At 44.1% G+C, this 25,895-nt stretch overlaps 1 protein-coding gene and 1 non-coding gene across 2 annotated transcripts in view; one reads left to right on the forward strand and one right to left on the reverse strand.

The window, feature by feature from the left end:
• Arg2 (arginase 2) overlaps positions 1 to 9,768 on the reverse strand; it is a 25,206-nt gene extending 15,438 nt beyond the window's left edge. The window contains exons 1-2 of the mRNA XM_052185577.1: positions 9,584 to 9,768; positions 8,684 to 8,756 (exon numbers count right to left, since the gene is read on the reverse strand). Of these exons, the coding sequence (XP_052041537.1) occupies positions 8,684 to 8,756; positions 9,584 to 9,694 (184 nt within the window). The 5' untranslated portion in view covers positions 9,695 to 9,768. The remainder of the gene's footprint in view (positions 1 to 8,683; positions 8,757 to 9,583) is intronic.
• An 11,865-nt stretch (positions 9,769 to 21,633) lies between these two features.
• Positions 21,634 to 21,735, forward strand: LOC127688104 (U6 spliceosomal RNA). Its single transcript, XR_007978558.1, has one exon. It is a non-coding gene; the product is annotated as a U6 spliceosomal RNA (small nuclear RNA).
• Positions 21,736 to 25,895: the final 4,160 nt, after the last annotated feature.

Consider the following 25,895-nt stretch of genomic DNA (forward strand, 5'->3'; position numbering starts at 1 on the left):
TTTAAATTTTTTTCTAATTTATCACATGAGTTTTGGCTTGGATTTATGGCTCTGAAATAGCCCCAAACATTAATTCTTCCACTCTGCTTTACATATTTATGTGAAGCAGCCTTCTCAAAGTTGACTATAGAATAAAATCAATAAATATCAATCAACTCTGAAAAACAATGACAATAACAAATAAAATCAAATACAATCAATAACAAAGTAAAATCAAATGATTCAGCCAAGATTTATTTACTTATTTTTTAATAGTCTTACATTTGTACCCAGATTTGCCTGGAACTCATTATGTCCCTTGATGGCCTCAAACTTGTAATGATTCTCTTGTTTTAGCCTCTTAAACCCTATTTGTAGGTACACGCTAACATACCTGGTTCAAGATTTAATTCTGTATGTAAAACTAAACACATCCATCTCATTAGTATATGGATTTGCTATTGTCTTTAGTAAACGTTAAAATATGACTACTAATTTATGATTATCAGAAAATCTTTGATTTGTATAACTATAAACATAGAATTAGATAAAAATTTCTCAGGTGAGCTGGGCAGTGGTGGCATGCCTTTAGTCCCAGCACTCAGGAGGCAGAGGCAGGTGGATCTCCAGATTCAAGGCCAACCTGGTCTACATAGTGAGTTCCAGAACAGCCAAGGTTACACAAAGAAACCTTGTCTCAAAGCAGGGAAAACATTCTCAGGTTAAAGAGAGTCACAAGTGGAAAAACTTTAAGTCCTAATCTAGATAAGGAGATAACATGGTGGAGGCTAGCCTTCCATCCACAAAGGTTTTTCTCTGGAGTAAACCTCTTAGAATAAACTAAACTCATCAGCTTTCCTAGAAATGGGACGTGCCCACGTAACCAGCACCAGCCAACAAGTACACGGACAGCAATGTGCTGCCATAGCTTCTTAGAAAGGGAACCTTCTCCCTTAGTGCCTTTGTCCATTCACCTACCCTGCTTCTATTTCTAGAAATGAGTATACAACAATTAAGTAGGAGCCTTGCCAACAGCACAAGTTAAGAATCTAGATCAGAGGCACAGAGTCACCAAACCAGTTCTGGACCTCCAGATCATTTGCTTGAAAGTGAAATTAATTTTTTCCCAGCTGCTGACATTTCAGGCTCTTATGTGTAATGTTAGTTACCCGACACAGGGGTTGGATGCAGACGCGGATGATAGTAAAGGGAAAACTAATTTGGGAGATGACGAGGAGAACTTAAGCATGTTTGTATCTGAGGTGGTAGAGGAAGGGCTTGAGATTACAGATAAGGAACCATCACAGGAAATGGGAGCAAGAATTCAGAGGAAGCTGGTGTTGAAGACCATGTGTATTTGTTTGTTTTCTGAGAAAAGATCTCACTCACTGTATATAGGCCAAACTGGATTCTGCATCTGCCTCCTAAGTACTGACTGGGTTTATGAATATGTACCCACTAGGCCTGCTGTACAAATTGTCCTGACTTGTACATGCACAGTGGTTTTTTTTAAAGATTTAATTTCTCTATTTTATGTATATGAGTGCACACTGTAGCTGTATAGATGGTTATGAGCCATCATGTGGTTTCTGGGAACTGAACTCAGGGCCTTGCTCGCTCTGGCCCAAAGATTTACTTATTGTTATATGTAAGGACACTGTAGCTGTCTTCAGACACACCAGAAGAGGGATGGTTGGGAGCCACCATGTGGCTGCTGGGATTTGAACTCAGGACCTTCAGAAGAGCAGTCAATGCTCTTAACCGCTAAGCCATCTCTCTAACGCCCCCCCCCCCCCCGCAGTGTTTTTTAAAGGGCTAGAAAATGGCTCAGTAGTTAAGAGCATGTGATGCTCCTTGGATCCCAGCACTGTCTGTAAGTCCAGCTCCAGGGGATCCAATGGCCTCTTCTAGCCTCTGAGCACACCAGGCGCCCAGGTGGTATTACATACATATGCATAAACAGGCAAAACACATAAAATCAAAACAAACAAACAAACAAACAAACAAACAAAAGTGTTGTTGTTTGTTTGTTTAAGAATGAAAAAAAAGAAATAGATCACCAATAATGACATCCAGGGTCTAACTGAGATTCGAGAAGCCTAAAAAGGCCTCAGGCCTCAGCTCCTACCTCCCCAGGACAGATGGCTCATCCCACAAGGGCAGTATAGCTCAGACAGGACCAAAGCAATGCGGTAGTTTGGTTTGTGCTAGCATCTTGCTATGGCTTTGAATATGGCCCCCTCAAAAATCATGTGCTCAAAATTTAATTCATGCACCAGTGCTGGGAAATGGGCACGGTGGGAAGTGTCTGCAGATGGAGCGTGTGGGCTTCCTCACACACAGATTAATGCTGATTACAAGAGAGCATGAGGCTATAAGGTGATTCTTGTTCTCTTTTACCATGTGATGCTTTCTACCATGTTAGGATGTGGTAAACGTGGGCATCACTAAATGTAGTCTCCTAATCATGGACTCCACAGCTTCTACACCTAGAGCTAATAAACTTCTGTTTACTATACATCGTTCTATTAAAGCAATTCAAAATGAACTGACACAATCACCAAAGGAAGTATAAAGCCATGTCCAACTGCTGTTAGCGACAGAGCAGATTCCAAAACTCTAACCTTAAAGAAGGCCATGTCAACCGCTGACTCCCAGTCCCACGTGCATGCCTACACCAAGTCATGCTTGCTCTCTGACAGTTGCTTCTGTTTCCTGACTCACGGGCAGAGCGTCTTTCTTATATTAAAGGCTGACTCACTCTACTCCTTCACTGATAGCAAATTCTGACATTCACTATTTGCTACTGATATAACCTAGCAACCAATTTTTTGTCCCAAGATATCCAAGAGTTATTCAAACAGCATCCCAAAGACATCAGTTTCATCTTTTTATTCAAAGTAGAACTGTCTCTTTTCCCCCCCAAAACTAGAGATTATAAATTGGTAGCCTAAGATCTAGATGTCAATGGACATGATTTATAAAGTCTATGCAAAAATACAATATTCTATGGTGTTTGTAAAGCAAATGGCATATAAGAAAGCATGCAGCTCACCCGCTCCATACTTTCTTTCCAGTCACAGCAGTGTATGTGGTTTGTTAGAGATACAATTTATATGCCATGAAATTCACTCCTAGAATTTACAATTCATTCAGTAATTTTTTTAACATATTATTCACCAAGTTGTGAAAATGTCAGTACTATCTAATTCTAGAACAGGTTCAGTTACCTTCCCCTCAAAGCCTAAACCCATTTCCAATCATGTCCTATTTTTTCAGCCCTTAGGAATGACTAAGTTACTTCCTGCACAGATTCACCCACTCCAGACAGTTCACACTTACGGAGCCAGTCAGTGGCCTTTAATATCTGCCTTCTTTCATAGCATAATGTCTTCAAGGCTCATAGTTTCAATTTTGATAAAACCCACATGATCTGTTTTCATTTCTGTCATATGTGGTTTTGGTGACCAGGTATGATAGCTAAGAAACTACACTCTGCTCCAACCCAAATCCACAAAGTTCACATGGTTGCTCTATAGTTTCATAGTTTTAAATTTAGAACTTTGGCAAATGCCCAGTTGGTTAAAAAATGTAAGACTCATTTCTATTGTACGTACATGTGTGCGTGCCTGTGTATGCGCATGTGTATGCACCACGTGCATGCCTGCTACCTTTGGATGTCAGAAGGATGTGCTGATCTCCTGGAAATGGAACCATAGTATGGAGATGCACGTGGGTGCTGGGAACCAAACCCCAGTCTTCTGCAAGAATAGCCAGAGCTTTTCACCACTGAGCCATCTCTCCAGCCTGAATTAGGAATTTTGATAAATGCTACAAGGGAGATCCTTTTATACATGCGTTCTAAGAAACTACTGCAATTGTCAAGTAACGGCAAGTTCCTGTAACTATCTTTTGAAGATGTTAAAAACCTGGAGTAGAAGGCTCACCCCTTTGAACTCAGCAACCTTGGCTAGGGCTAGGGCATGGGTTCTGTTCATAATCTAGACCCGACTCAGGTCCGTCTTTTATGTGCTGTTTTCTTTGCTCAGATGTCTTTTCTTCCTTCCCAGGGTTTACTGACTCAGCTGTTTTTCAGCGACATCTATCTAAGGTTCGATTCTTACCCATCTCCGACCTTTGCTGTCCCCATCTCTAGCTTCCGTTTATTCTGTACATGGCCACCTGACATATTTCATGTTTTCCATTTCCATCTCCAATCACACCTCATTAGGGCATTGTTAACAGGAATTAATTTTGTCCACCAAGGTTAAATCTAGCATCTAGAATTTATCAGCACTCTAACAAAAATATGCAAATTACACAACTGTGTACATAAATTATCAATCAGTGATACACTCATACTTTTTGTTTTGAGACAGGATCTCGCTAGCTGGTCCTGTACGAAGCCTTACCACATAGACCAGAATGGTCTCAAACTCACAAAGATCCACTTGCCCCTTTCTCCAAGTGTATTCCCATGCCCAGCTCATCATAGTTTTAGTGCCTAAAAGCTGTTCTAAGAAAAATAAACCTGCCAAGCAGTGGTGGCACATGCCTTTAATTCCAGAATTTGGGAGGCAGAAGCAGGCAGATCTGAGTTCCAGGACAGCCAGGGCTACACAGAAAAGCCCTGTCTTAGAAAACAAAAACAAAAAAAGAGAAGGGAAAAAATAGAAATAGAACTAAGCTGGGCACAATGCCAAACACCTGTAACTCCATCAGCAGGAGGCTAAGGCTGCAGAGTCGGGAAATGAGGCCAGCTTGGGATAGATACATAGTGATAGCTACTGAAAGAAAGAAAGGGAGAGAGGAGGGATGGGAGGAGGGAGGGAGAGGGGAAAAAACAAACCTGAGGCATATTCTATCAATTCACAAACCATTCAATGTATTTTGATGGATATATAGTCCTATAACAACACCACCACCACCATACTAAAAACAGAAAAAAAATAAATTCAAGTCACAGTAGGTCCATTTATTGAGAACTTGATATCTGTAAGCCAATCAAGACTTTAGACTGTTGTTCCCAGAGGTCACATTAAGGAATGTGACAGTTCAAAAATCAGAGCACCACCAACAGGAAGTTGCTGAAATGCAAAAAATTTAAGACTCACTAGAAGATTAAAGGCCAAAGAAACTATACTAGGAAGCTGCATTTTTTAAAAGGACAAAACAAAAACAAACAAACAAAAAAAACCCCAAAAAACAGATTGTGTAAAAGGGGAGGGAAGTAGGGATCAAAATTTGCAATTGAGGTCTTCGCAGCAGACTGTTTCTCACCGCTGCTTATAAAGTAGCCTATTAATGACAAACAGCAGAAACCTGCCTAAGCAGAAAAACAACTTACCGAATCCGAGACTCTCCTAGAATCATTAAAGAGAATCTTTTAAGAATCTAAATCTAAAGCCAGGCATGGTGGCACTGACCTACATGTAAGCCTAGAGCTAGGGAGGCAGAGGCAGAGGATTGCTGTAAGTCTGAGGCCACCCTGGAGTTCCCAACAACAGCGTTATATAGCAAGACACCAATTAGAAACAAAACAAAAAACAAACAAAAACCCCAAAGTCTAGTTTAAATGCTTGCCGGGAGTAACGGCACACGCAGTCCGGAATGATCCAGGGAAGGTATCGTCTCAGTCCCTCCTGAAATTTCAAATCAAAATTTGCTATGCATGTTTTCCTTGGTGGAACCTAGGTCAAGTGGCCACAGCTTTAGTTGCAATAAAAAAACGAGGCGGAATGTGGAAACCGAAAAACCTGGGAGAGAAGAGCCGCCGCTGCTGTGCTGAGACTTAACCTGCTCCAGATTCCTCTGAAGCTCTGAGCGCCACGGACATCCACCCCCTTTGCCATTACAAGTAGAAAGAGTATTCTGTGCTTAGAGACAGCAGCAAGCCTAAATTACCACTTTGAAGTCTCACTTTGGAATTGTGGTCATGTGATTCATCTGTGCTAGTGAAGAAGCCACCCGTTCCCTCCCGAGGCTGCTGTACAGAAAGAACTGGGTAGTGTTGGTAGGCCGCAGGTGCTGGAATTCAAGAAGCCGCTAGGGGATTTTCTGGTCCCTCATTACAAAGCTCACATTATTTTTTCCTAAGGCATTTCTTCTTGAATTCACTTGGCACTTCAGATAGCAGAAGAGGAATCTGTTTTGCTAATGCAAGAAACTGCTGATAGAGAGCCTGAGGTAGTAGTTTGGACTTTAGAGACTTTGAGGCTGAGAATGGAGATCTGTGAAGGTTAAGAGCGTCAGGAGGCATGTGAGCTGCACTGGGCAGCAGTGATGGCTCAGCCTGGCTCCTCCCACCATTCTCCTGAAACTTCCACGCTCATGCCCAGGATCTGCCTGCCTTTATTTTGCTGGGTTTCTTATCATAAAGCTGCTGGCTTCCCCTCCCCGACAAATGGTCTCCTCAGGGTAACACTTCACTCTGTCCTGGCCTCCTCTCCCCCTTGGTTGGTCCTCTTCCTGAGAGACCCTCTAACCTTCAAACCTTCACCTGATGTGACTCTGGCATTTACTCATCATGGCAGACCTAGGGGACAATCACATGGTATGTATGTATGCATGCACATCTGCATGTATGTGTGTGCATAGGGATACAGTGTAGGGATCTTGACTGGGTTTACTTGCTGCCAGCTAAAGAATTTAAGAAGCAGGAAAAATCTTAAGTGCAACAGGTTATAGCAGAGCAATCTCAAACACCACCAACAGAACAGACACCATCAGCAGTAGAAGGAAGGTATTTATTGGGAGTGAAGAAATGCAGAAGGCCACCCTCTGAAAAGACCAGAAAATCCATTCTCTTCTTGAAGGCTAGAGTTTTCAAGTCTCTGAAGAGTTGTTCAGTTTATAGAAAGAGAGGATGGCTGATTGGCATGCAACTGTTGTTGTTTGACGAATCCAGATCTGGCTTTGAACTTATTGAACCAGTCTGTGGGCAGGGTGCCTGCTTGTAGGCTTTTGTCTCAAGTCAGGACAGTGAGGTAGAAGTTGGCCACCTTGGAAATTCTCTGCCTTTAGTAGATAACCATGGCCCCTATCCCTACCAGGAGTCTCTCATACATATGTGTACCACGTGCATGCCTGGTGCCCATGGAGATCAGAAGAGGGCATCGGATGCCCTGCAGTTACAGTTGTGAGCATCCATGTGGCTGCTAACCAAACCTGGGTCCTCTACAAAAGCAGCAAGTGCTCTTAACTGCTGTGCTCTCTCTTAAACCTCCTCCCCTGCTTACAGCTCTGCCCGACTCTGGCCTCCCTCTGGGAAGCCATGCTTGCTCTCTGCCTTTGTTCCGGTGCCTCACCTTCCTTTTACAGGTATCTCAAACCCATCCTGGTCAAAACCAAGTTTATTTCATATTCACATCTGCTTTTCTGCTAGGCTTGGTGGCACACACCTTTAACCCCAGCACTTTGGAGGGAGAGGCAGTTGTATCTCTTCCAGTTCAATGCCAGCCTGGCCTCCATAGCAAGTTCTACAACAGCCAGGGATACATAGAGAGACCATGTTTCAAACAACAACAACAACAGCAACAATCTGATTTTCTTGCTATCTTTTCTTATTTTCCATTACACAATCACCTGTAATCTAGTTACTCAAGCCATTCCAAAGACATCACAATCTCTACTTATGAAAGGCCATTCCTCCTTTGACATTTGGCCCAGGCTAATATGAAAGTGTTCAGGCCACTAGAGTCTAGAGTCGTTTTGATACTCAAGCCGGGGTAGGCTCTCAGGACGCAGCCCCTCACTCACTCCCCTGTATGCCATCTCAACAAACTCACTGGTTCACCAACTTGTCTTTTGCGGTTATCCTTACTCTCATCTCTTTGTTCTGTGTCATGGTCCCACATAAAAGGGACACATTAGATGATTTCATTATTCCTGATTCTGAAAGATGAGTGTCCCTTATTCACAGCACCAGAAAAGATACATGAATGGTCCTAGTGACCTGCTATTAGTATTTGGGACAGATACCAAACAGGTACTGAAATTTGGTGCCTTGGTACTTACAGTTCTCCACTACTGTAGACATGGTGTTTATCTTGGAGTCTGATTTACTTCTGGTCCTAAAAGTCTAAACACTACCTTAATTACAACACAGAAAATTGCAAATTTGACTTCAAGGAATGCCTGTAAAAATGCTCTTACCTCATCTGCAGAGTCAGAACTCTTCCATGGAGGAGGTTAGGAACTTGCTTTTAACAAGTCACCCAAGTGATTTCATAATTAGGTAGTTTTGAAAAAAAAATCAAACAACCCATTTACATCGTGGTTACAATAATACAAACCCGTTAGCCTCAGAGAGGAAATGGTTTGGAGGGAGGCAACCCGTGAGATGGATGACTCTGATTCGGCTCAGTTAGGAAAGCTACCTTGTAACCAGGAGAGGTTAACTGAGCAGTTCAAGCTGGAGCGAGCTAGCTCCTTAGCTTCATACACCAATGGCCCCGGACAGGCCCGATGGCTTCTTCCGGGACCCACTTTGCTGTGCTTCACTTCCCTAACACTATTTACAAAAAAACTTCCGCTGAAGACTCCCTGATAGATGTTTATCTGCAGAAGGAATCCCAAGGATACCAGATGGGAACAAACTACTTACAGGTGCCGCGCTGATACCACAGGATCAGGATATAAGAGATCAGATTCTGAGCAGGTCTTTTCCCCCTTCCTGAATAAACATGGAAATCCAACCACTTACCCAACAGGGAGAGTCTCTTCAGCAAGCCAGCTTCGCGAATGGCGGCTGGACCATATTCCACTCCTCTTTTTTTCTGTGAATCATACAAATCCCACAGACATAAGAGAAGGTGAGGAAAGGAGCAGAAACACTTTGACACAGAAATCTGATGCTACACTGAGTTCTTAGCAGATTCCTCTGCAAACCGTTCACAGCATCAGAACTTCTACTGTAGAAGGCTGATCATTTCATTAAATGCTTAATGGGTGGAGGGGGTAAGATTTTGTTCTTGAAAGCAAATCAACCTTCCAAGTCCCTCACTGAGAGCCGGACCAGAAGAGTCTCAGATCCTGTGACTGAGTGTGTGCATCTGGCGGAACCGGCACCTAGCTTCCCCATCAGTGAATGCGCCCTCGCGACAGCAGGTTTCTTTCATTGAAAGCAGAACAAAGCCCCTCCGGTTCTCCCGCAGCTGCAGAGACCAGCATCGATTTCTTGCCAGGTTAATGCTCTTTTTACAAGAACAGAACCTGAAGCCTGTCTTAATTCCCGGTCACAGTCTCCGACAATTTCCCAACGATCCCGGTTTTGCCTTCTGCAGCTGCTCCACAGAATCCTCTCCCTTTTCCTTCCCTTCATCACTCCAAACTGGAAATATCCACCTCTCCGTCGTCCTGGAGCACAGATGCTCGCCTTCTCGATGCGTACTTCCCTCTCGATGTCCAGTGCCCCCTCTCACCCCTTGCCTTCCATCAGTCCCTCATCTCCATCTGGGTCGGGGAAAATCTCACGAGCGCTCCAGGTGCCCACCATGGGATCCCGCGAGCTCTTCCCCACGGTTTTTTTTTCCCCTCTCCTCGCTCCCGGCCCCACGAAACTCTCCAGGTTTAGTGTCCCGTCAGCTCGGGTCATAGTTCTCACCTGTCCCCGAGAGAAAGGGGCTCCGACTACAGCCACAGAGTGGACGGATCTCGTCAGGACGCAAGGAATTTGCCCGCGGAGGAGACGGGAGACGCTGTTCCTCAGGAACATGATTGGCAGGGAGGGAATCACCCTAGGAGAAGCGGCTCCGTGCAACTCAGGTCCTCGAGTGAGTGCAGCCTCCCACAGCTTCGCAGCTTCACTAAGCGAGCGCTCCGCCCTGTGATGTCAGCGCCTCTCGGACACGCCCACAACCAGCCCTCGCCCTTTCCCCCCTCCCCCTGCACCTTCTCGGAGGACCACAGCGCTCCAGGGCCTGGGACACGCCTGCTGTTGAGTCACCAGTGGACGTGTCCTCTTTTTCCCTGGGCACGCCCCTGATGCTAAGTAGCATGAAGCCGCTGTTCAGAGTGGCACCTGTGTGGTTTCCCGGGAAGCAGCGGTCCTTGCCAGGTTGGAGACCTCAGTGGAACTTGGGAACTCCGACACATGTACCCGCCCCAGGCGCCATCTCGACTGAAGACTTGGCACTGGCCGTGATCTGGACGCACCCGGGGTCATCTGCTAACCCACGCCAAGCCAGCATCCATCTGTAGCTTTCTATCTCAAAGCTTAAAATCCTAGAAACATTTACCCCATCTTTGAACAGTCAAGACAGGCTTTTTAAAGACTCATCTACCTTGGATCTTGGGGGGGGGGGAGGAGTTAGAATTTACCAAGAAATTACTTTCTAGGTATTTTTCATTTTTCTCCTTTTCAGATTTTTTCATGTGCACGAATGTTTTGCCTGTATATATGTTTGTGTACCACATGCATTCATGGTACCCAGGGAAGTCAGAAGTGGGTATAGGATTTGCTGGAACCAGAGTTACTACAGACCTTTGTGAGCCACCATGTGAGTGCTGGGAATCGAACCCAAGCCCTTTGCAAAAGTAACAAGTGCTCTTAACTGCTGAGCTGCCTCTCCAGCCTGTTTGCAATTCTTTACATGAATGGGGAGAGCACTGGTTACGAAAGGCCAAACATATCAGCCATTTCGACCATTCTAAATTAAAAGGAGGCTAAAACAAGTCCAAAAATATCAAGGAGCCACTCTCGGCTTTAATAGTAAATCATGGTTGATGGCTCTGCAATTATGGACACACATTGCTCTTGCAGAGGACACGAATTTTTGCAGAGTTTTATTCACAGCCAGTAACCACAGTTCTGGGCAATCAGATGCTTCTTGCCTCCACAGATGCTACAAGCTAGGGAGATAGAAGGATTTGAATTCTTTGTAGTAAATGATAAAAGGGACATATTGAATGTTACAGTGGCAAGATTGTCTATCATTGCATTCTTAACTGTGACAGTGTAGCATGCAAATATCTAGACCTTGTTCATTCCCAGATCCAGTTTTATATAAACATCTGAAAGTTATTTCACCTGATGCCAATTTATGTGCTTCTTTTAAAGTAGTTCAGCAGTCTCCATAGCAACACTAACTCCAAGTCGCTAGGTTTAAAGACCTTTATTCTTAGGGGATTCCCAGCAAACTTGTCTCCCCCTAGTGGTTTAATAAAGACATCCCCTGCTCTTAGCAAAATCAGCCAGATATTATTAGACCTCGTGCCTGGCAGGTCTGTAGTTCTTTAAGTGGCTTTGCGGTTTTTATAGCTGGGATAAAACCACATGACCAAACAACTTAGGAAAGCAAAGGTTTATTTCAGCTTATAGTTCCACAGCACAATCCATAACTGAGAGAAATCAGGGCAGAAACTGGAGGCGAGGCTACAAAGGATTGCCACTGGTAACCGTGCTCAGCCTGCTTTCTTACACCGCTCAGGCTAGCCTAAAACTCACAGCAACCTGTGTACCTCTGCCTCTCCAGTGCTAGAGATGGTGTGCCACCGAGCCTGGCCTGAGAATTCCTTTATGTAACCCCTGCTATATAAAATAAAATTTCAGGACATCTGATGCCTTTCTTCTAACCACCACCTGCACACACACACACACACACACACACACACCACAAATAAAAATCATTTTAAAATAAGTGTATTGTACAATATGCTTATTCGAGTATAAATATAATGATTTACTGATGACAAATCAAAAATTTATATTAAAAATAATTAGTTGGAAGACATATACTTTTACCATTTATTAAAAATTGTGGAGAGCTTTTGAGGCTGCTTCTAGGAATTTGGCAAGAATTTAACATTGGGCTGGGACAAAGAAGTAGGCTCAGGCCAAACACAGCCGAGGAATGTATTGTATTCCTTGTATTTCGGCCATCCTGATAAACCCCTAGACAGAGTAACCACAGGACTTTCTTTTTTTCTTTTTTTCTTTCTTTCTTTCTTTCTTTCTTTCTTTCTTTCTTTCTTTCTTTCTTTGTTTTTTTTTCTGAGAGGGACTTTCTTTATTGCCTTGTTTTGATTACTTTGATTATTGTCTTGTTTGTTCCCTGACTCCTTTGTTTGTGCTGTAGGACTGACGATATTCTTGTATGTACCTAGAACGATATAAAAACAAACTGGAAAAAAACAAGCCTGCTTCAGCCTCAGCACTGGCTGGGGTCATGTTGTAGTGTTGTCTAATTGTCTTTTTCTTTTCAATCCTCACTCCCTCCCTGGAGAACCATTGACTGACTGAGCTGGCTTGGTCAAAAATAAATAAATAAAGCAAACTTGCATATTAATTAGATGGATTGATTATTTAATTTTACATAAAGAATTAAATCTTAGCTGCATATTTGATACTGCCTGTGAAGAACATAGTGTTAATTTTTGCCATCTTGACCCAAAGTAGAGAGATCCATGAATACACAACCTCAGTTGAGGAACTGGTTCTATCAGATCAGCCTGTGGGCATGTCTGTAGGACTTTCTCTTGATTATGGATTGATGTAGGAGGGCCCAGCCCACTGTGGGTTGTATGAGAAATCCGCTGAGGGACTAAGGAAATAACTAAGCAATTAAGAGCACTTGTAACTCTTGCAAGGACCCGAGTTTAATTCCTCGCACCCGTATAGTGGCTCACAATTATCTGTTAACTCCAGTTCCAGAGTATCCAACATTTCTTCTGACCTTCTCTGGTACCAGGGACACACATGGTACAAATACTTATATCCAAGCAAAACAACCATACACATAATAAGTCTAAAAATAAAGAAAGAAAGATGGCTAAGTAAGCCGTTGAAAGCAAGAAAACAAGCAGTTTCTTCCATGGTCCCTGCCTGACTTCCCCCTGGATCCTTCTCCCCCAAATTGGTTCCTGGACTGGCTAGTTTTATGTCAACTTGACACAAGCTAGAGTTATCTGAAAGGAAAGGGGTGTCAATTGAGAAAATGCCTCCATAAGATTGGCGGCGTATAGGTAAGCTTGTTGGAAATTTTCTTGATTAGTGATAGATAGGGCAGGGCCCGCCCCATTGTGGGTGGTGCCATCCTGGGCTGGCTGAGCAAGCCATGAGGAGCAAGCCAGTAAGCAGCATCCCTCCACGGCCTCTGCACCAGCTCCTGCCTCCAGGTTCCTGTCCTGATGAGTTTCTTTGATGATGAGCAGTGATGGGGAAGTGTGAGCCAAATAAACACTTTCCCCCCTAAACAGGTCATGAATTTTTCATCACAGCAACAGAAACCCTGATGAAGACTATTCTGTTTAGGGTTTTATCACAGCACCAGTAAAGAAAAGTAGGACAGAAATCCTCAACGTTTTTCAGAGTTGATGCTTTGATTTTATGATTGCCAATGCTGAGAACACCACTTCATGTAAACATGTACAAAACACCAAACGTATGGTTAGGACCTCTTCAGTAACTGTTGGGAATTCTGTCCTAATCCCCCAAATTCATTGAATACTTTTTTTTGTGAGACTTAAGCCAGCAACTTAATAATTTTTAAAGTCAAACATTCTGACACAACACATTCTAAAGATATAAAAATTACTATAGTCCTTATAGGCATGAAGACTATATGCTCAAGCTAGTCCATAACTCCCATATGTAAGCTAGGCTGGTCTTGAACCTGCAACCTTCCTGTCTCAACCTTCCTGGTTGAGATTACTCTTACTGTTTGTGTATTGTTGTAGTCCTAAGGATCAAACCTTACACATGCTAAGCAACATCCTTTTTTCTTTTCTCCTCTCGTCCTCCTCCTTTTCTTCCCCCTTCTCCTCTTCTTCTTTCTAAGACAGAGTCTTTCTCTGTAGGCCTGGTTGGCCACTTTGTAGACCAAGCTTGCCTCGAACTCACAGAGATCCACCTGCTTCTGCCTCCCATGTTCTGGAATTAAAGTCATACACCACCATGCCTGGATTCTTTTTTTAAAGATTTATTTTTCTTATTTTAAGTAGCTTTATGGTTACAATAGCCGCTTTATGAAATGGGGGTAACTCAGGCTGGAGAGATGTTTTGGCACTTAAGGAAGTTAGTTAGTTTTCCAAAGGATCCAGATTCAGTTCCCAGTGTGATGGTGGTTCATAATGTTCCCTTCAACAGGCATATATTCTTAAGGTTTTATTTATTTTTATGTGTATGAGTACACTGTTGCTATCTTCAGACACACCAGAAGAGGGCATTGGATCCCATTACAGATGGTTATGAGCCACTATGTGGTTGCTGGGATTTGAACTCAGGACCTCTGGGAGCAGCCGGTGCTCTTAACCGCTGAGCCATCTCTCCAGCCCAGACATGTATTCTTTTTTCCTAGCTCATGGCTCTTTTAGCCCTGAAGTTTGGCCTTTTGTTCTTGATTCTTTTATATTTTATTCTGTTGAGACATAGCCTTACTATGTAGCCCAGGCAAGCCTTGTCTGAAGTCCTGTCTCTGTCTCCTGAGTTCTGGGTTATAGGTGAATCACGACGCAAGATTCTTGAGCTTGACTCTTAAAAGACCCTTGGGACTGTCACCACGTCAGGCCCAAGTTCAAATCCAGTTACTCATTTACAGTAGGCCAACTAAGTCAAAAGCAAAGGGTGGAGGTGAGGAAGGCAGCTTTATTTTAACGTTATGTGGGGCTGAGGCAGAGAGATAATTCAATGGTTAAGAGTACTTGCTACTCTTGCAGGGAACTCAGGTTCGTTCCCACGCCCAGACAATGACTTACAACTAAATACAACTCTTGTTCCAGATACTACAGTGCACTCATGTACATACAAGCAAAACATTCATACACATAAAATAAAAACTGCTGGGTGGTCAGTGAGGATCCAGTACTGATAGAGTAGCAGAAGCCAGAGGCCTCAAAATAGACCAATGACTCACTGCAATGAACACTTGCAAGTAAAGAAGTGTGGACAGAAGGGTGTACTGTGCAACATACTGTGATACACAACAGCTTCCACAACAAGCTATTGTTTGTTGTTACTGTTGTTTTTATTTTATTTTATTTTATTTTATTTTATTTTATTTTGGGGGAGGTGGTTGCAAGGAAAGATGGTGGATACAAGGTTTTGGGAAGATGAATGGGATTAGGGTTCATGAAGAATTCATAAAATGTTTAAATTCATGAAGAATTCATAAAATGTTTAAAAATAAAAATAAATAACTGGGTGGTGGCACACACCTTTAATCCCAGCACTCAGGAGGCAGAAGTAGGTGGATATCTGGGTTTGAGGCCAACCTGGTCTACAGAGTGAGTTCTAGGACAGCCAGGGCTACACAGAGAAACCCTGTCTTGAAAAACCAAAATAAAATAAATAAATAAAAAATAAAAGTTTAGATGCTGGGGAGACATCTTTGTGGTTAAGAGCATTTGCTGTTCTTGCAAATGTCCAGGGAGAAGTCTTAGCATCCACGTGGCGGCTTATGGCCATCCAGCAGATCCTTCCGCCTCCATGGGTCCCAGGCATGTTTGCGATGCCAGAGACACATGCAGACAAACATTCATACATATAAAGTAAAAACAAAATCTTCACATAATGCACATATCTGAGAGTGGTAATGTGCCTTGGTTGTAGACTCCCTGCCTTGCAAGTGTGAATGAAGCTCTGAGCTTAGTCCCTAGCGTCACGTAAACCAAGACCTGGTAGCACAGGCCTGAGCTCCCAGCATCGAGAGGCGGAGCCAGGAAGATGCAAATTCTAAGATCCCGGCTAGAGACATGGCAGTTAACAGCACTGGCTGTTCTTCTGCAGTCTAGGTTTGAGTCCTAGCACCCACATGCTGTCTAACAAGTCCAGATAACATCTGGAACTCTGTTATCAGGGACTCTGAAACCATCTTCTGGTCTTTGAGGGCCATACACACGGAACACACGATGGTCATATGGGAAAACATAAAATAAAAGCAAATTTAGGACAAAGACATTCAAAATTATCCTATCTACACAGTGAGTGTGAAGCCAGCCTGGGGAGACATTAGACCTCACTGGAGAGGGGGAGGGGGGAGCAAGCTCTTTTCCCACAAAGCCCATCCTGACAGGAAACGGTAGTTTATACTTACAGTGGGTGCTATTCCCAAGTTTCTCCCAGCAGATGATGAGCAGTCACAGAATTGGGTTTGGGGGATGGATATCGCCCCAAGGCAGGTGGGCATATGGAAAAAAGGGAAATAAAATTTTGTTCAAAAAAATTAAAAATACCTAGAAAGTAATTTCTTGGTAAATTCTAACTTCCCCCCAAAGATCCAAGGTAGATGAGTCTTTAAAAAGCCAGACTCAGAGGATACTGAGTCTTGACTGTTCAAAGATGGGGTAAATGTTTCTAGGATTTTAAGCTCTGAGATGGAAAGCTGCAGATGGATGCTGGCTCGGTGTGGGTTAGCAGATGACCCCGGGTGCGTCCAGGCCACGGCCAGTGCCAACTCTTACCACCCTTACCTACCTAGTTATACAATATTTTTCAGGTGTTTTGAATTTCAACAGCAAAGGTGGTGATTTCTCAAGCTGTTCTTATCCCTGGTTCGTTTGCATCTGTGCCGCTTATATCACAAAGGTTGGCCAGAGGGGAGAGCTGCCCCAAGGCCGAAGGCATGGTAAGGAGTGAGAACACGCACGGTGCCCCATTCCAGTTCTCCACTGTCAGATTGTTCATGCCTGGCACTTGGCACAGAGGCAGGGCTAGTATTCTGAGTTAGAACAGGGCCTGGTGGGGCTTGAGTATGAGTGACTATTTGGTGACACTTCTCTGTCATCCATGAAATACCTTATCACAGACCATATCTGATCATTCGGATGATTTGGGCTATGTTTGATTCACACGTGCTCGGCCGGAGAATCACACCCCAGGTGGTCTGGCTACCTGAGCACCCGGGCCACTCTCCATCCATTAGTACCAGGGTTTTGATTTACTCTGGACATTTTGCTGGTAATGAAAATCCACCTTGAGTGGTGAAATAAACCAACACAAATAGTCCTTGTTGGTATCAGCCTTTCATTTAAAGCCCATACACTTGGGCTGGAGAGATGGCTCAGAGGCTAAGAGCACTGGGGCTGTTCCTGCAGAGGACCTGGATGAGGCCACCAGCACCTACCTGGTGGCCCGCAGCCATCCACGACTCCAGTTCTAGGGGATGTGGCGCCCTCCTCTGGCCTGCCTGGGGACCAGACACACGTGTGGTGCACAGACATGCATGCAGGCAAAACATCCAGGCATTTATCATTTAAAGTCATATTCCTAGTTCTCAAATAGACATTCATATTATAAATAAAGCCTCCAGCCAGGCGGTGGTGGCGCATGCCTGTAATCCCAGCACTCTGGGAAGCAAAGGCAGACGTGCTCTTAGCCTCTGAGCTATACAGAGAAACCTTGTCTCGAAAAAACCAAATCCAAAAAAAAAAAAAAACCTGAAAAATAAATAAATAAAGCCTCCTCTGTCATTCCTGCCGCATCCCAGTCTCCTTGATATAATATTGAATTACTGTTACTCTATGATGTCACTGTAGCAAGGACACCTGACTAGAGCAAAAGGGGCCCAAAATTTAAATATTGTAGCTTACCAACATTTAAATTGTTTAGAAAATGTAAATAATATAAAGCATTTATTAAATATGGATGTCAAAAGGCAAGCTTGCACGTTGGTCCTTAATTTCTACTTTTTTGGGGGGAAGGAGCCCCTTTGTTGCTCACTGCACGTGCCAGGTTTGCTGGCAGGCAATCTGCCTCCAACCCCACAGCTCACTGTAAAAGCAACAGAGTCACAGATCTGGCTGTGCGTTCTGGAGACGCGATCTCGTCTCTTTACCCTTATGGGGAAAACGCTTTGTCCACTAAGCCATCTCCCTCCCCAGCCCCAATCACAGGGATGTTTATTGTTGTTATTTACTTAGTTAGTTTTGGGTTTTTGAGGGGGGGCGGTGTTTGTCTTTTTAGAGCACATGCCTGTGAGGTCAGAGAGCAACTCTGGGAAGCTGTTGTTTTCTTTCCACTGTGTGGGCCCTGAGGATGAACTCAAGTCACCCGGCTCAGGACCAAGTGCCTTTAAAGCACTGACCATCTTGCTCCTTCCCCCAGGCATGGTTTCAATTCAAACCAAAAGATTATCCTTCCATGCAAGAGGATCGCTAGCTAAAGCAGATAGGAAAAACACTTTCATGAAAATAACTTGAAATTGGGTAGAGGTGGCACGCACCTTTAATCTCAGCACTCAGGGGGTAGAGACAGGCAGATCTTTGAGTTCAAGGCCAGCCTGGTCTACAGAGTGAGTTCCAGGATAGCCAGGGCTATACAGAGAAACAGTGTCTCATAAGAGAGAGAGAGAGAGAGAGAGAGAGAGAGAGAGAGAGAGAGAGTGCTTGAAGTTACATCACTGGTTTCCCAGGTACCTAGGTTTTGTGTGATGGAAATTGGCCTAGAATAAGAATATTTAACAACAACAAAAATTCCTCCACATTTAAAGTGAGGAATAAAGTGTTCCAGATGCCTGAAAGGCTCTGCTGAACAAAACTTTACATGGGCTTAATTTTAACCCCCTCCAGGAAGACACCCTAACACAAGCAGGCAAATCTCTGCAAAAGTTGTTTTGTTTTTATTGTTTTTGAAATGTGTCTTAGTTACTTTTTTATTTCTGTGATAAGACTTCATAACTAAGGCAACTGATAGAAATAAGAGTTTATTTGGGGCTCACAGTTTTCAGAGGATTGGAGTCTCTGACCGTCATGGCAGCGGGCAGGCAGGCAGGCAGGCATGGTGCTGCAGCAGTAGCCGAGAGCTTATTCCTGATCCACACACGCAAGGCAGAGAAAGCTAGCTCCCCTCCTCCAACAAGGCTACACCTCCAATTCCTTCCCGAACAGGTCTACCCTCTGTAGGGGAGTAAATGCTGAAACATATGCACCTTGGACGTGGTGAGACATTCTCATCCAAAACACCACAGAATTGTAGCCAATCGCTGCCACTCCCTATCCCACGCAGCAACCCAAACCAGGGGATCATCTCTTGTAACACAGCTTTGACTGCTTCTGATGGCATTTCCATGTGAGCGGATGTGAAAAGGTGTCCAGGTTCCAGTGATGGTAGGCATTCAGGGAGATTACTGGCCAGATCTACTTGAATATGTTCATATGTCCATCTTTTTTTCGGGGGGGGGATGTTTTTGTATGTTTATAAACAACCAGAAAGGCATACATAAATTCTGTGTAGATTCTTTACCTTATTCGTAGCTGACAGTTGTAGTCTTCGTTGACACTGTGAATTTTGCTTTCTTTGCTGATGTCTCAGCAAAGGGTCTTTGTCTTTATCTCTTGGTCAGTCAAGGCAGAGAGCCTATATGGTATAACCCACAAGCCAGCATGCAGCTGAATTCGCTATTTTGTAGGTTCTTTTCTCACCCTTTATTCCCACCTATTTCACCCCCTAACACTAGATAGAAGAGAAAGAAGGATAGAAGAGAGACACACAGAGAGAGAAGTGGGGGTGGAGGGAGGGGGAAAGACAGAGGTACAGAGAGGCGGGAACTCTTGTTCATTCTTAACCTGTAACTTTAAAGTCCCAATGGCACTTGTTAAGCATTGTTTATGGAAGGACAGCTCTACATTGTAATAGCCATGCCTCATTCAGTTTTAACTAACTCAAGTCTCTGGCCAATGGTTTCTCAAAGAAAGTGGTAGAGTTTTTACTCCTCTTCCTGGGACTATTGCTGTATACTGCAGTGCTGCAGCATTAAACCCCAAACACTCCCATGACAGGCCATGAGGTCTTTGATTTTATCTCCAGCATCCCCAGAAATGCTTTCTGATATATAAGCTCTTTGCTTTTGGATACTATTTGAGTCTGTGGTATCATTCTTTGGTGATTCTTAGACCCTAATGATAGATAGATAGATAGATAGATAGATAGATAGATAGATAGATAGATAGGCAAACTGAGTTCAGAGTGCTTCCAGGAGATAAGTACACATCCAGTGCCAGGAGGTCGACAGTTCAGTACCATAGAGTGAAAGTTCCTGCACTCAGACATTGCCAGACCTTGCCTCATACGTCTGTTAATCTATCTGTCCATTTGCAGCGTGAAAGCTCACGAGAGCTGAATCTTCAAGATTCAGGGTCAAGGTGGCTAAGTGGGTCTCAGTTCAATGGTAAGTGTGACAGCCATCTGCCAACAAGAGGTCACATACAGTGTCCTAGAGGAGCCTCAGGCCCAAACTTGCAGGCTGTGCTCAGATGTGTTCCTCTCCTAACCCTGAGATAAACAGCTTCCTGAAGCTCTTTTTGCCACTGGAAGTCAAATTTAAATGCCAATCGGGACTGTTCCCCAGGTATTGTATCTCTGTTTGCTGACAGTGTGGAAACTTTCTCTACATAAGCCAGACCCTGGTGTGTGTGTGTGTGTGTGTGTGTGTGTGTGTGTGAGAGAGAGAGAGAGAGAGAGAGAGAGAGAGAGAGAGAGTCTGTTTCCCTCTCTGTGTATGTGTTTGTGTGTGTGTGTGTGCTTTGCTGCATCTCCCCAACTGCAAGCTGCTATTTAAAATCTTGCGTGAGTAGCAGAGCATTTGCCTAGCATGCATGAAACCCTACTTTTAATCTCCAGTGCTGCAGAGTAGGTGTGTAAGTAAATATTCAAACTTAAATAAACCATCTCCTTTTTCTCAAATTCTTCTCTAGTACATTTTTTGTTGATACCTTTAGGTATCTGAAGTAGAGTCCTGCCAGGTGTAGACTGTAATCCCAACACTCAGGAGGCAGAGGATCCTAAGTTCAAGGATAGTCTCACTGTGGGGTGTTCACCAGAGAAGCCTGCTTGGACATGGGTTTAAGCCAATAGAAAGTCTTCTTTAGCTGACTGGTGATTATGCTGGGTGTTCAGGATCCCAGTACAGCCCCAAGGCTTTCTCAGGGTGAGCTTTTAAGCATACAAACCATGTTCTGGGTTGACACACTTCAGTTAACAAGAACAGTTAGCCAGAAAGCAGAACTACAGAAGCCAAAATGCAAGGTTAGTACATTTTAAGATTTTCCCAGAACTATGGACTTAAGATCTGGGGCCCTGTTATAGTCTGAATTATGTACAAGACCCTGCATCAAAAAATAGCAATTGATGAGATAAAATAAAACAAATGGCCCTTTGCTTACTTACCAAGTTCTCTGAAAAACAAATCCTTAGACCTCACAATGTTAGCACATATACCAAAATAGGACTGATACAGGGAAGATTTTTAAAAGATTTATTCATTTTATTTTTATGTATATGAGTACACTGCACTGTACAGATGGTTGTGAGCCTTCATGTGGTTGCTGGGAATTGAATTTAGGACCTCTACTCTCTCCAGTCAACGCTGCTCACTTCAGCTGGCCCTGTGCACTCCGGCTAACCTTGTTTGCAAAGATTTATTTATTATTATAAATAAGTACACTGCTGGGCAGTGGTGGCACATGCCTTTAATCCCAGCGCTTGGGAGGCAGAGGCAGGCAGATTTCTGAGTTAGAGGCCAGCCTGGTCTACAGAGTGAGTTCCTGGACAGCCGGAGCTACACAAAGAAACCCTGTCTCAAATAAATAAATAAATAAATAAATAAGTACACTGTAGCTGTCTTCAGACACACCAGAAGAGGGTATTGATCTCATTACGGATGGTTGTGAGCTACCAAGTGGTTGCTGGGATTTAAACTCAGGACCTCCAGGAAAACAGTCAGTGCTCTTACCCACTTAGCCAACTCACTAGCTCAATACAGAGAAGATTAACATGGCCCTGTGTAAGGATGACATGCAATTTATGAACTATTTTATATTTAAAAAATCCTTTTAAACCTGGGGCCATAAAGGTGGTTCAGCAGTTAAGAATGGCTCAGTGGTTTGGAGTGTTTGTTGCTTTTGCAAAAGACCTGGGTTCAATTCCCAGCGTCCACATGATGTCTCACAAGCATCTTTAACTCCAGCTCTGTGGGATCTGAATCTTTTTTCATGTCTCTTGGGGCACCAGGCATATGGATGGCACACAAACGTGTATGCAGGCACTCACACATCTACAGAAAATAAACATTAATAGCCATTCATGGTACAATATATCTCTAATCCTAGTACCACCTAGGCAGAGGCAGGTGGATCTCTAAGTTCAAACTTGTCTACATATAGAGTGCTAGGACAGCAAGGTATGGATACATGGAGAGATTTTATTTCAAAATACATAAACAGCCGGGCGGGCATGCACCTTTAATCCCAGCACTTGGGAGGCAGAGGCAGGTGGATTTCTGAGTTCGAGGCCAGCCTGGTCTACAGAGTGAGTTCCAGGACAGTCAGGGCTATACAGAGAAACCCTGTCTCGGAAAAAAAATAAAAACAAAAAAACCCCAAATAAATAAACAAACAAAAATAAAACAATTAACATTATTATTATTGTTATTATCACCATCGTCATCACTATTAGTGTGTGTGTGTGTGTGTGTGTGTGTGTGTGTGTTTCAGTTGTAGGCACAAGTGTACTTGTGGAGGTCAGATGACAATTTCAGGAGTATTTTCAGTCTTTCCACCATGGAATCAAACTTAAATCATCCGGCTTTCATACTAAACACCTTTATTTACTGACCCAGCTCACCAGCCCAACTTTCCCAGACTTTGCAGCACCATCTTGAATGATAACAGTAGTGTCTGAAAGAGCCCTTGAGACTGGTTGTATGTCTAGAAGTGTTGAATTACATCAGACAAGTCCTCTTGAATCCAAACCTCCTATACTCCAGATAAAAGACATAGAGACCATATTTCAAGAGAGAAAATAATACACACACACACACACACACACACACACACACACACGGTGCATTGGTGTTTTACCTGCATGTATGTCTACACGAAGGTGTCAGATTCCCTGAAACTGGAGTTACAGACAGTTGTGAGCTGCCATGTGGGTGCTGGGAACTGAACCTGGGTCTTCTGGAAGAGCAGCTAGTGCTCTTAACCACTGAGCCATCTCTCCTGCCTATCTCTTGATCATCAACATCCTACATTCCAAACATATCGGCTCGAAAGCCAGATGGTTTGAGTTTGATTCCATGGTGGAAAGATTGACAATACTCCTGAAAGTTGTCATATTTCATGACTAAAAATTATTGTCCATAAAGTTGTCCATATATTGTCCACAATTTGCTAAATCTCTGAACAAACATTACTCAGAATGGCACCAACTTTCTGGTTCAAATGAAATTTCACAGACTGGAGCAATGCTTGCCCTGGGGCTCTTGTAGCTGAGATCTGGGACCTCTGACAAAGACTGGCAAAGGGTGACACATCTTGCCAGTCAGCATCTGAGAATCCTGCTGTGAGGACCAGTGCTGGTTAGCTTAACAACTTGACACAAACTAGACTTAACTGGGAAGAGGAACCCCCAGCTGAGGAAATGACAACTCTATAGACAAATCTGTGGATGTCTTAGTTAGAGTTTCACTGCTGAGAACAGACCCCATGGCCAAGGCAACTCTTACAAGGGCAACATTTAATTGGAGCTGGCTTACAGGTTCAGAGGTTCAGTCCATTATCATCAAGGTGGGAGCATAGCAGCATCCAGGCAGGCATGGTGCAGGAGGAGCTGAGAGTTCTACATTTTCATCTGAAGGCTGCTAATGGAAGACTTGCTTCTAGGAAGCTAGAATAAGGGTCTTAAAGCCCACGTCCACAGTGACACACCTACTCTAACAAGGCCACACCTCCAAATAGTGCCACATCCTGGGCCAAGCATACACAAACCGTCACCGTGGGGCTTGGGGTTTTGTTCATTTTGTTTTGAATTAATGATTGCCGTGAGATCTGGGGACTGTGGCCTCCTCCTGGCAGGTGTTCCTGGGCTGAATATAAAATTGAGCTGCTGCGTGAGCCAGGTCAGAGGACATCCATGAGCACCATTTCTCTGTGGCCTCTGTGACACCTCTGGACTCCAGGTTCTTGTCTTGAATTCCTGCCCTGATTCCTTCAATGATAAACTGTGGCGTGGACCTGTAGGCCTAGTAACTCTTTCTTCCCCGATTTGCTTCTGGTCAGAAAATTTTATCACAGCAATTGAAAGCAGACTAGGATGAGGATAAATGAGTTCTTTGGTTAAAGGGGACCTGCTGATAACTCCAGACTCCTGTTGTTAGGTAGAGAAGAGGCAGAGGGGAAGAGCACAGGGACTGGTGCTGGTGAGCCTGTGGTTGGAATTGGCTTTGCACGACGACTGGTTTACAATTCCCAACAACCTAATACCTCTTTTTTCTTAAGATTCATTCTATTTTTTAAAATGTTATACAGGCGTGCCTTTCTGTGGCTATGTGTACATGAGAGCAGGTGCCTGGGAGGTCACGGGTAGCTGTTGGATCCTCTGGAACTAGAATTACTAGGTTGTGAGCTGCCTGCCATGGGCTGTAGGACTCGAACTCAGATCCTTGGGAAGAGTAGGAAGCACAACTGCTGAGACATGTCTCCAGCCACCCCACCTCAACATCTATTTTTATGTGTATTTATGTGTGTGTGTGTGTGTGTGCCACGTGTGTGCTTGCCACGTGTGTGCATGTACCAAAGGAAGCCAGAAGAGGGCACCAGATCTCCTGGAGCTGGAGTTCCAAGTGACTGTGAGCCACTTGGGAACTTGGGCCCTTCTGAAGAGCAGCAAGTGCTCTCTCTTAACCACTGAGTTACCTCTCCAGAAGCATGATGTCAGCTTACACGGATTTTCCAGAGGGTCCCTAAAACAAATGAACAATAGTAAAAAGCAAAACAAAATCAAAAAGTATGCGAAGCTCCTGTCCAGCCTGTGTCTCCGCCGCAGCCAGCGGAAGGCTAAAAGCTCCAAATACAAAATATACTCAGCGGCAATTCTGTGTGCGCCTGGGCCAGTCTCTTGGGGGCTTTAGCAAGAGGCTTGTCTAGTCCATTGGACCCTTTGTTCTTCTCATGTTATCGGCCCCTTAGTCCTGGGACAACTCCCATCCAGGTAACGCCTGCCGGTTGTCACAAGTTTAAGGCTTTATACCCAGAAGTACCTCAGTTCTTTTAGGAGAGACCAGAGAAGCTATTGCAAAAACATATTAACCGCTGGCCCGCACAGCAACCAAGGTCTCTGGTTCAGCGGCCCGCACAGCAACCAAGGTCTCTGGTTCAGTGTCTGAGGATAAACTTTGGATCCTGTGTGTCCCACCTTTTCCTCTCCGGAAACATCTTACTTGAATCTTCAAATAAGGTCCCAAGCGGCTAATTGGCCCTCTGGTTGACATCTTCCAGATGGGGTCACCCCGGTACTTGATGTTCCTGGAATAATCACACACTGAACCTTGCAGCCCTTGCCCGGGCAATGTTCCTGTTCCCACGGCCAAGGTAAACAGCCTCCGGGAAGTCCCTTCTGCCACCTGGGCTCAGCTTTCTTTCTTTCCCCTGTGAGGCAGGAGATGGAACTCACGGTCCCCAGCGCACTGGGCAAGTGTTCAACCACGGAGCCAGCCCCCCTTCACCCTCTGCCTCCCACCCCGTCCTGTAGTCAATGCCAGGCAATCAAGGCATAGCGCGCGCGGGGGGGTGGGGGTGGGGAGGGTGGGGGGGGTGGGAGGTTCAGTGCAGCACCTCAACCACTCCTCCGAATTTAATGCTTTTACATTAAAAAATTGGGTAGTCATACTACACCTTAGGAATTAAAAAAAAATAATCCCTTACCTTTTTAAATAAAAGAATTTTATTTTTGATTTATGTGTATATGTGTGTTTATCACACATGTATGGGGACCCATGGAAGTCAGAAGAAGGTATCAATGCCTCTAGAACTGGAGTCACAGGCAGCTACCTCGCATGCGTGCTGGGAACTGAACTCAGGCCTTCTGGAAGAGCAGCAAGCACACTTATCTGCTGAAACATTGCTTCCAGCTAAAGGACAAAATTACTTCAAGTGTCCATTTTGGTTCTTAACAATTTATCTCATCACATCTTAAAACATACAAA

The sequence above is a fragment of the Apodemus sylvaticus genome, chromosome 6 (genome assembly GCF_947179515.1).
Source record: "Apodemus sylvaticus chromosome 6, mApoSyl1.1, whole genome shotgun sequence".
Taxonomy (NCBI): Eukaryota; Metazoa; Chordata; class Mammalia; order Rodentia; family Muridae; genus Apodemus; species Apodemus sylvaticus.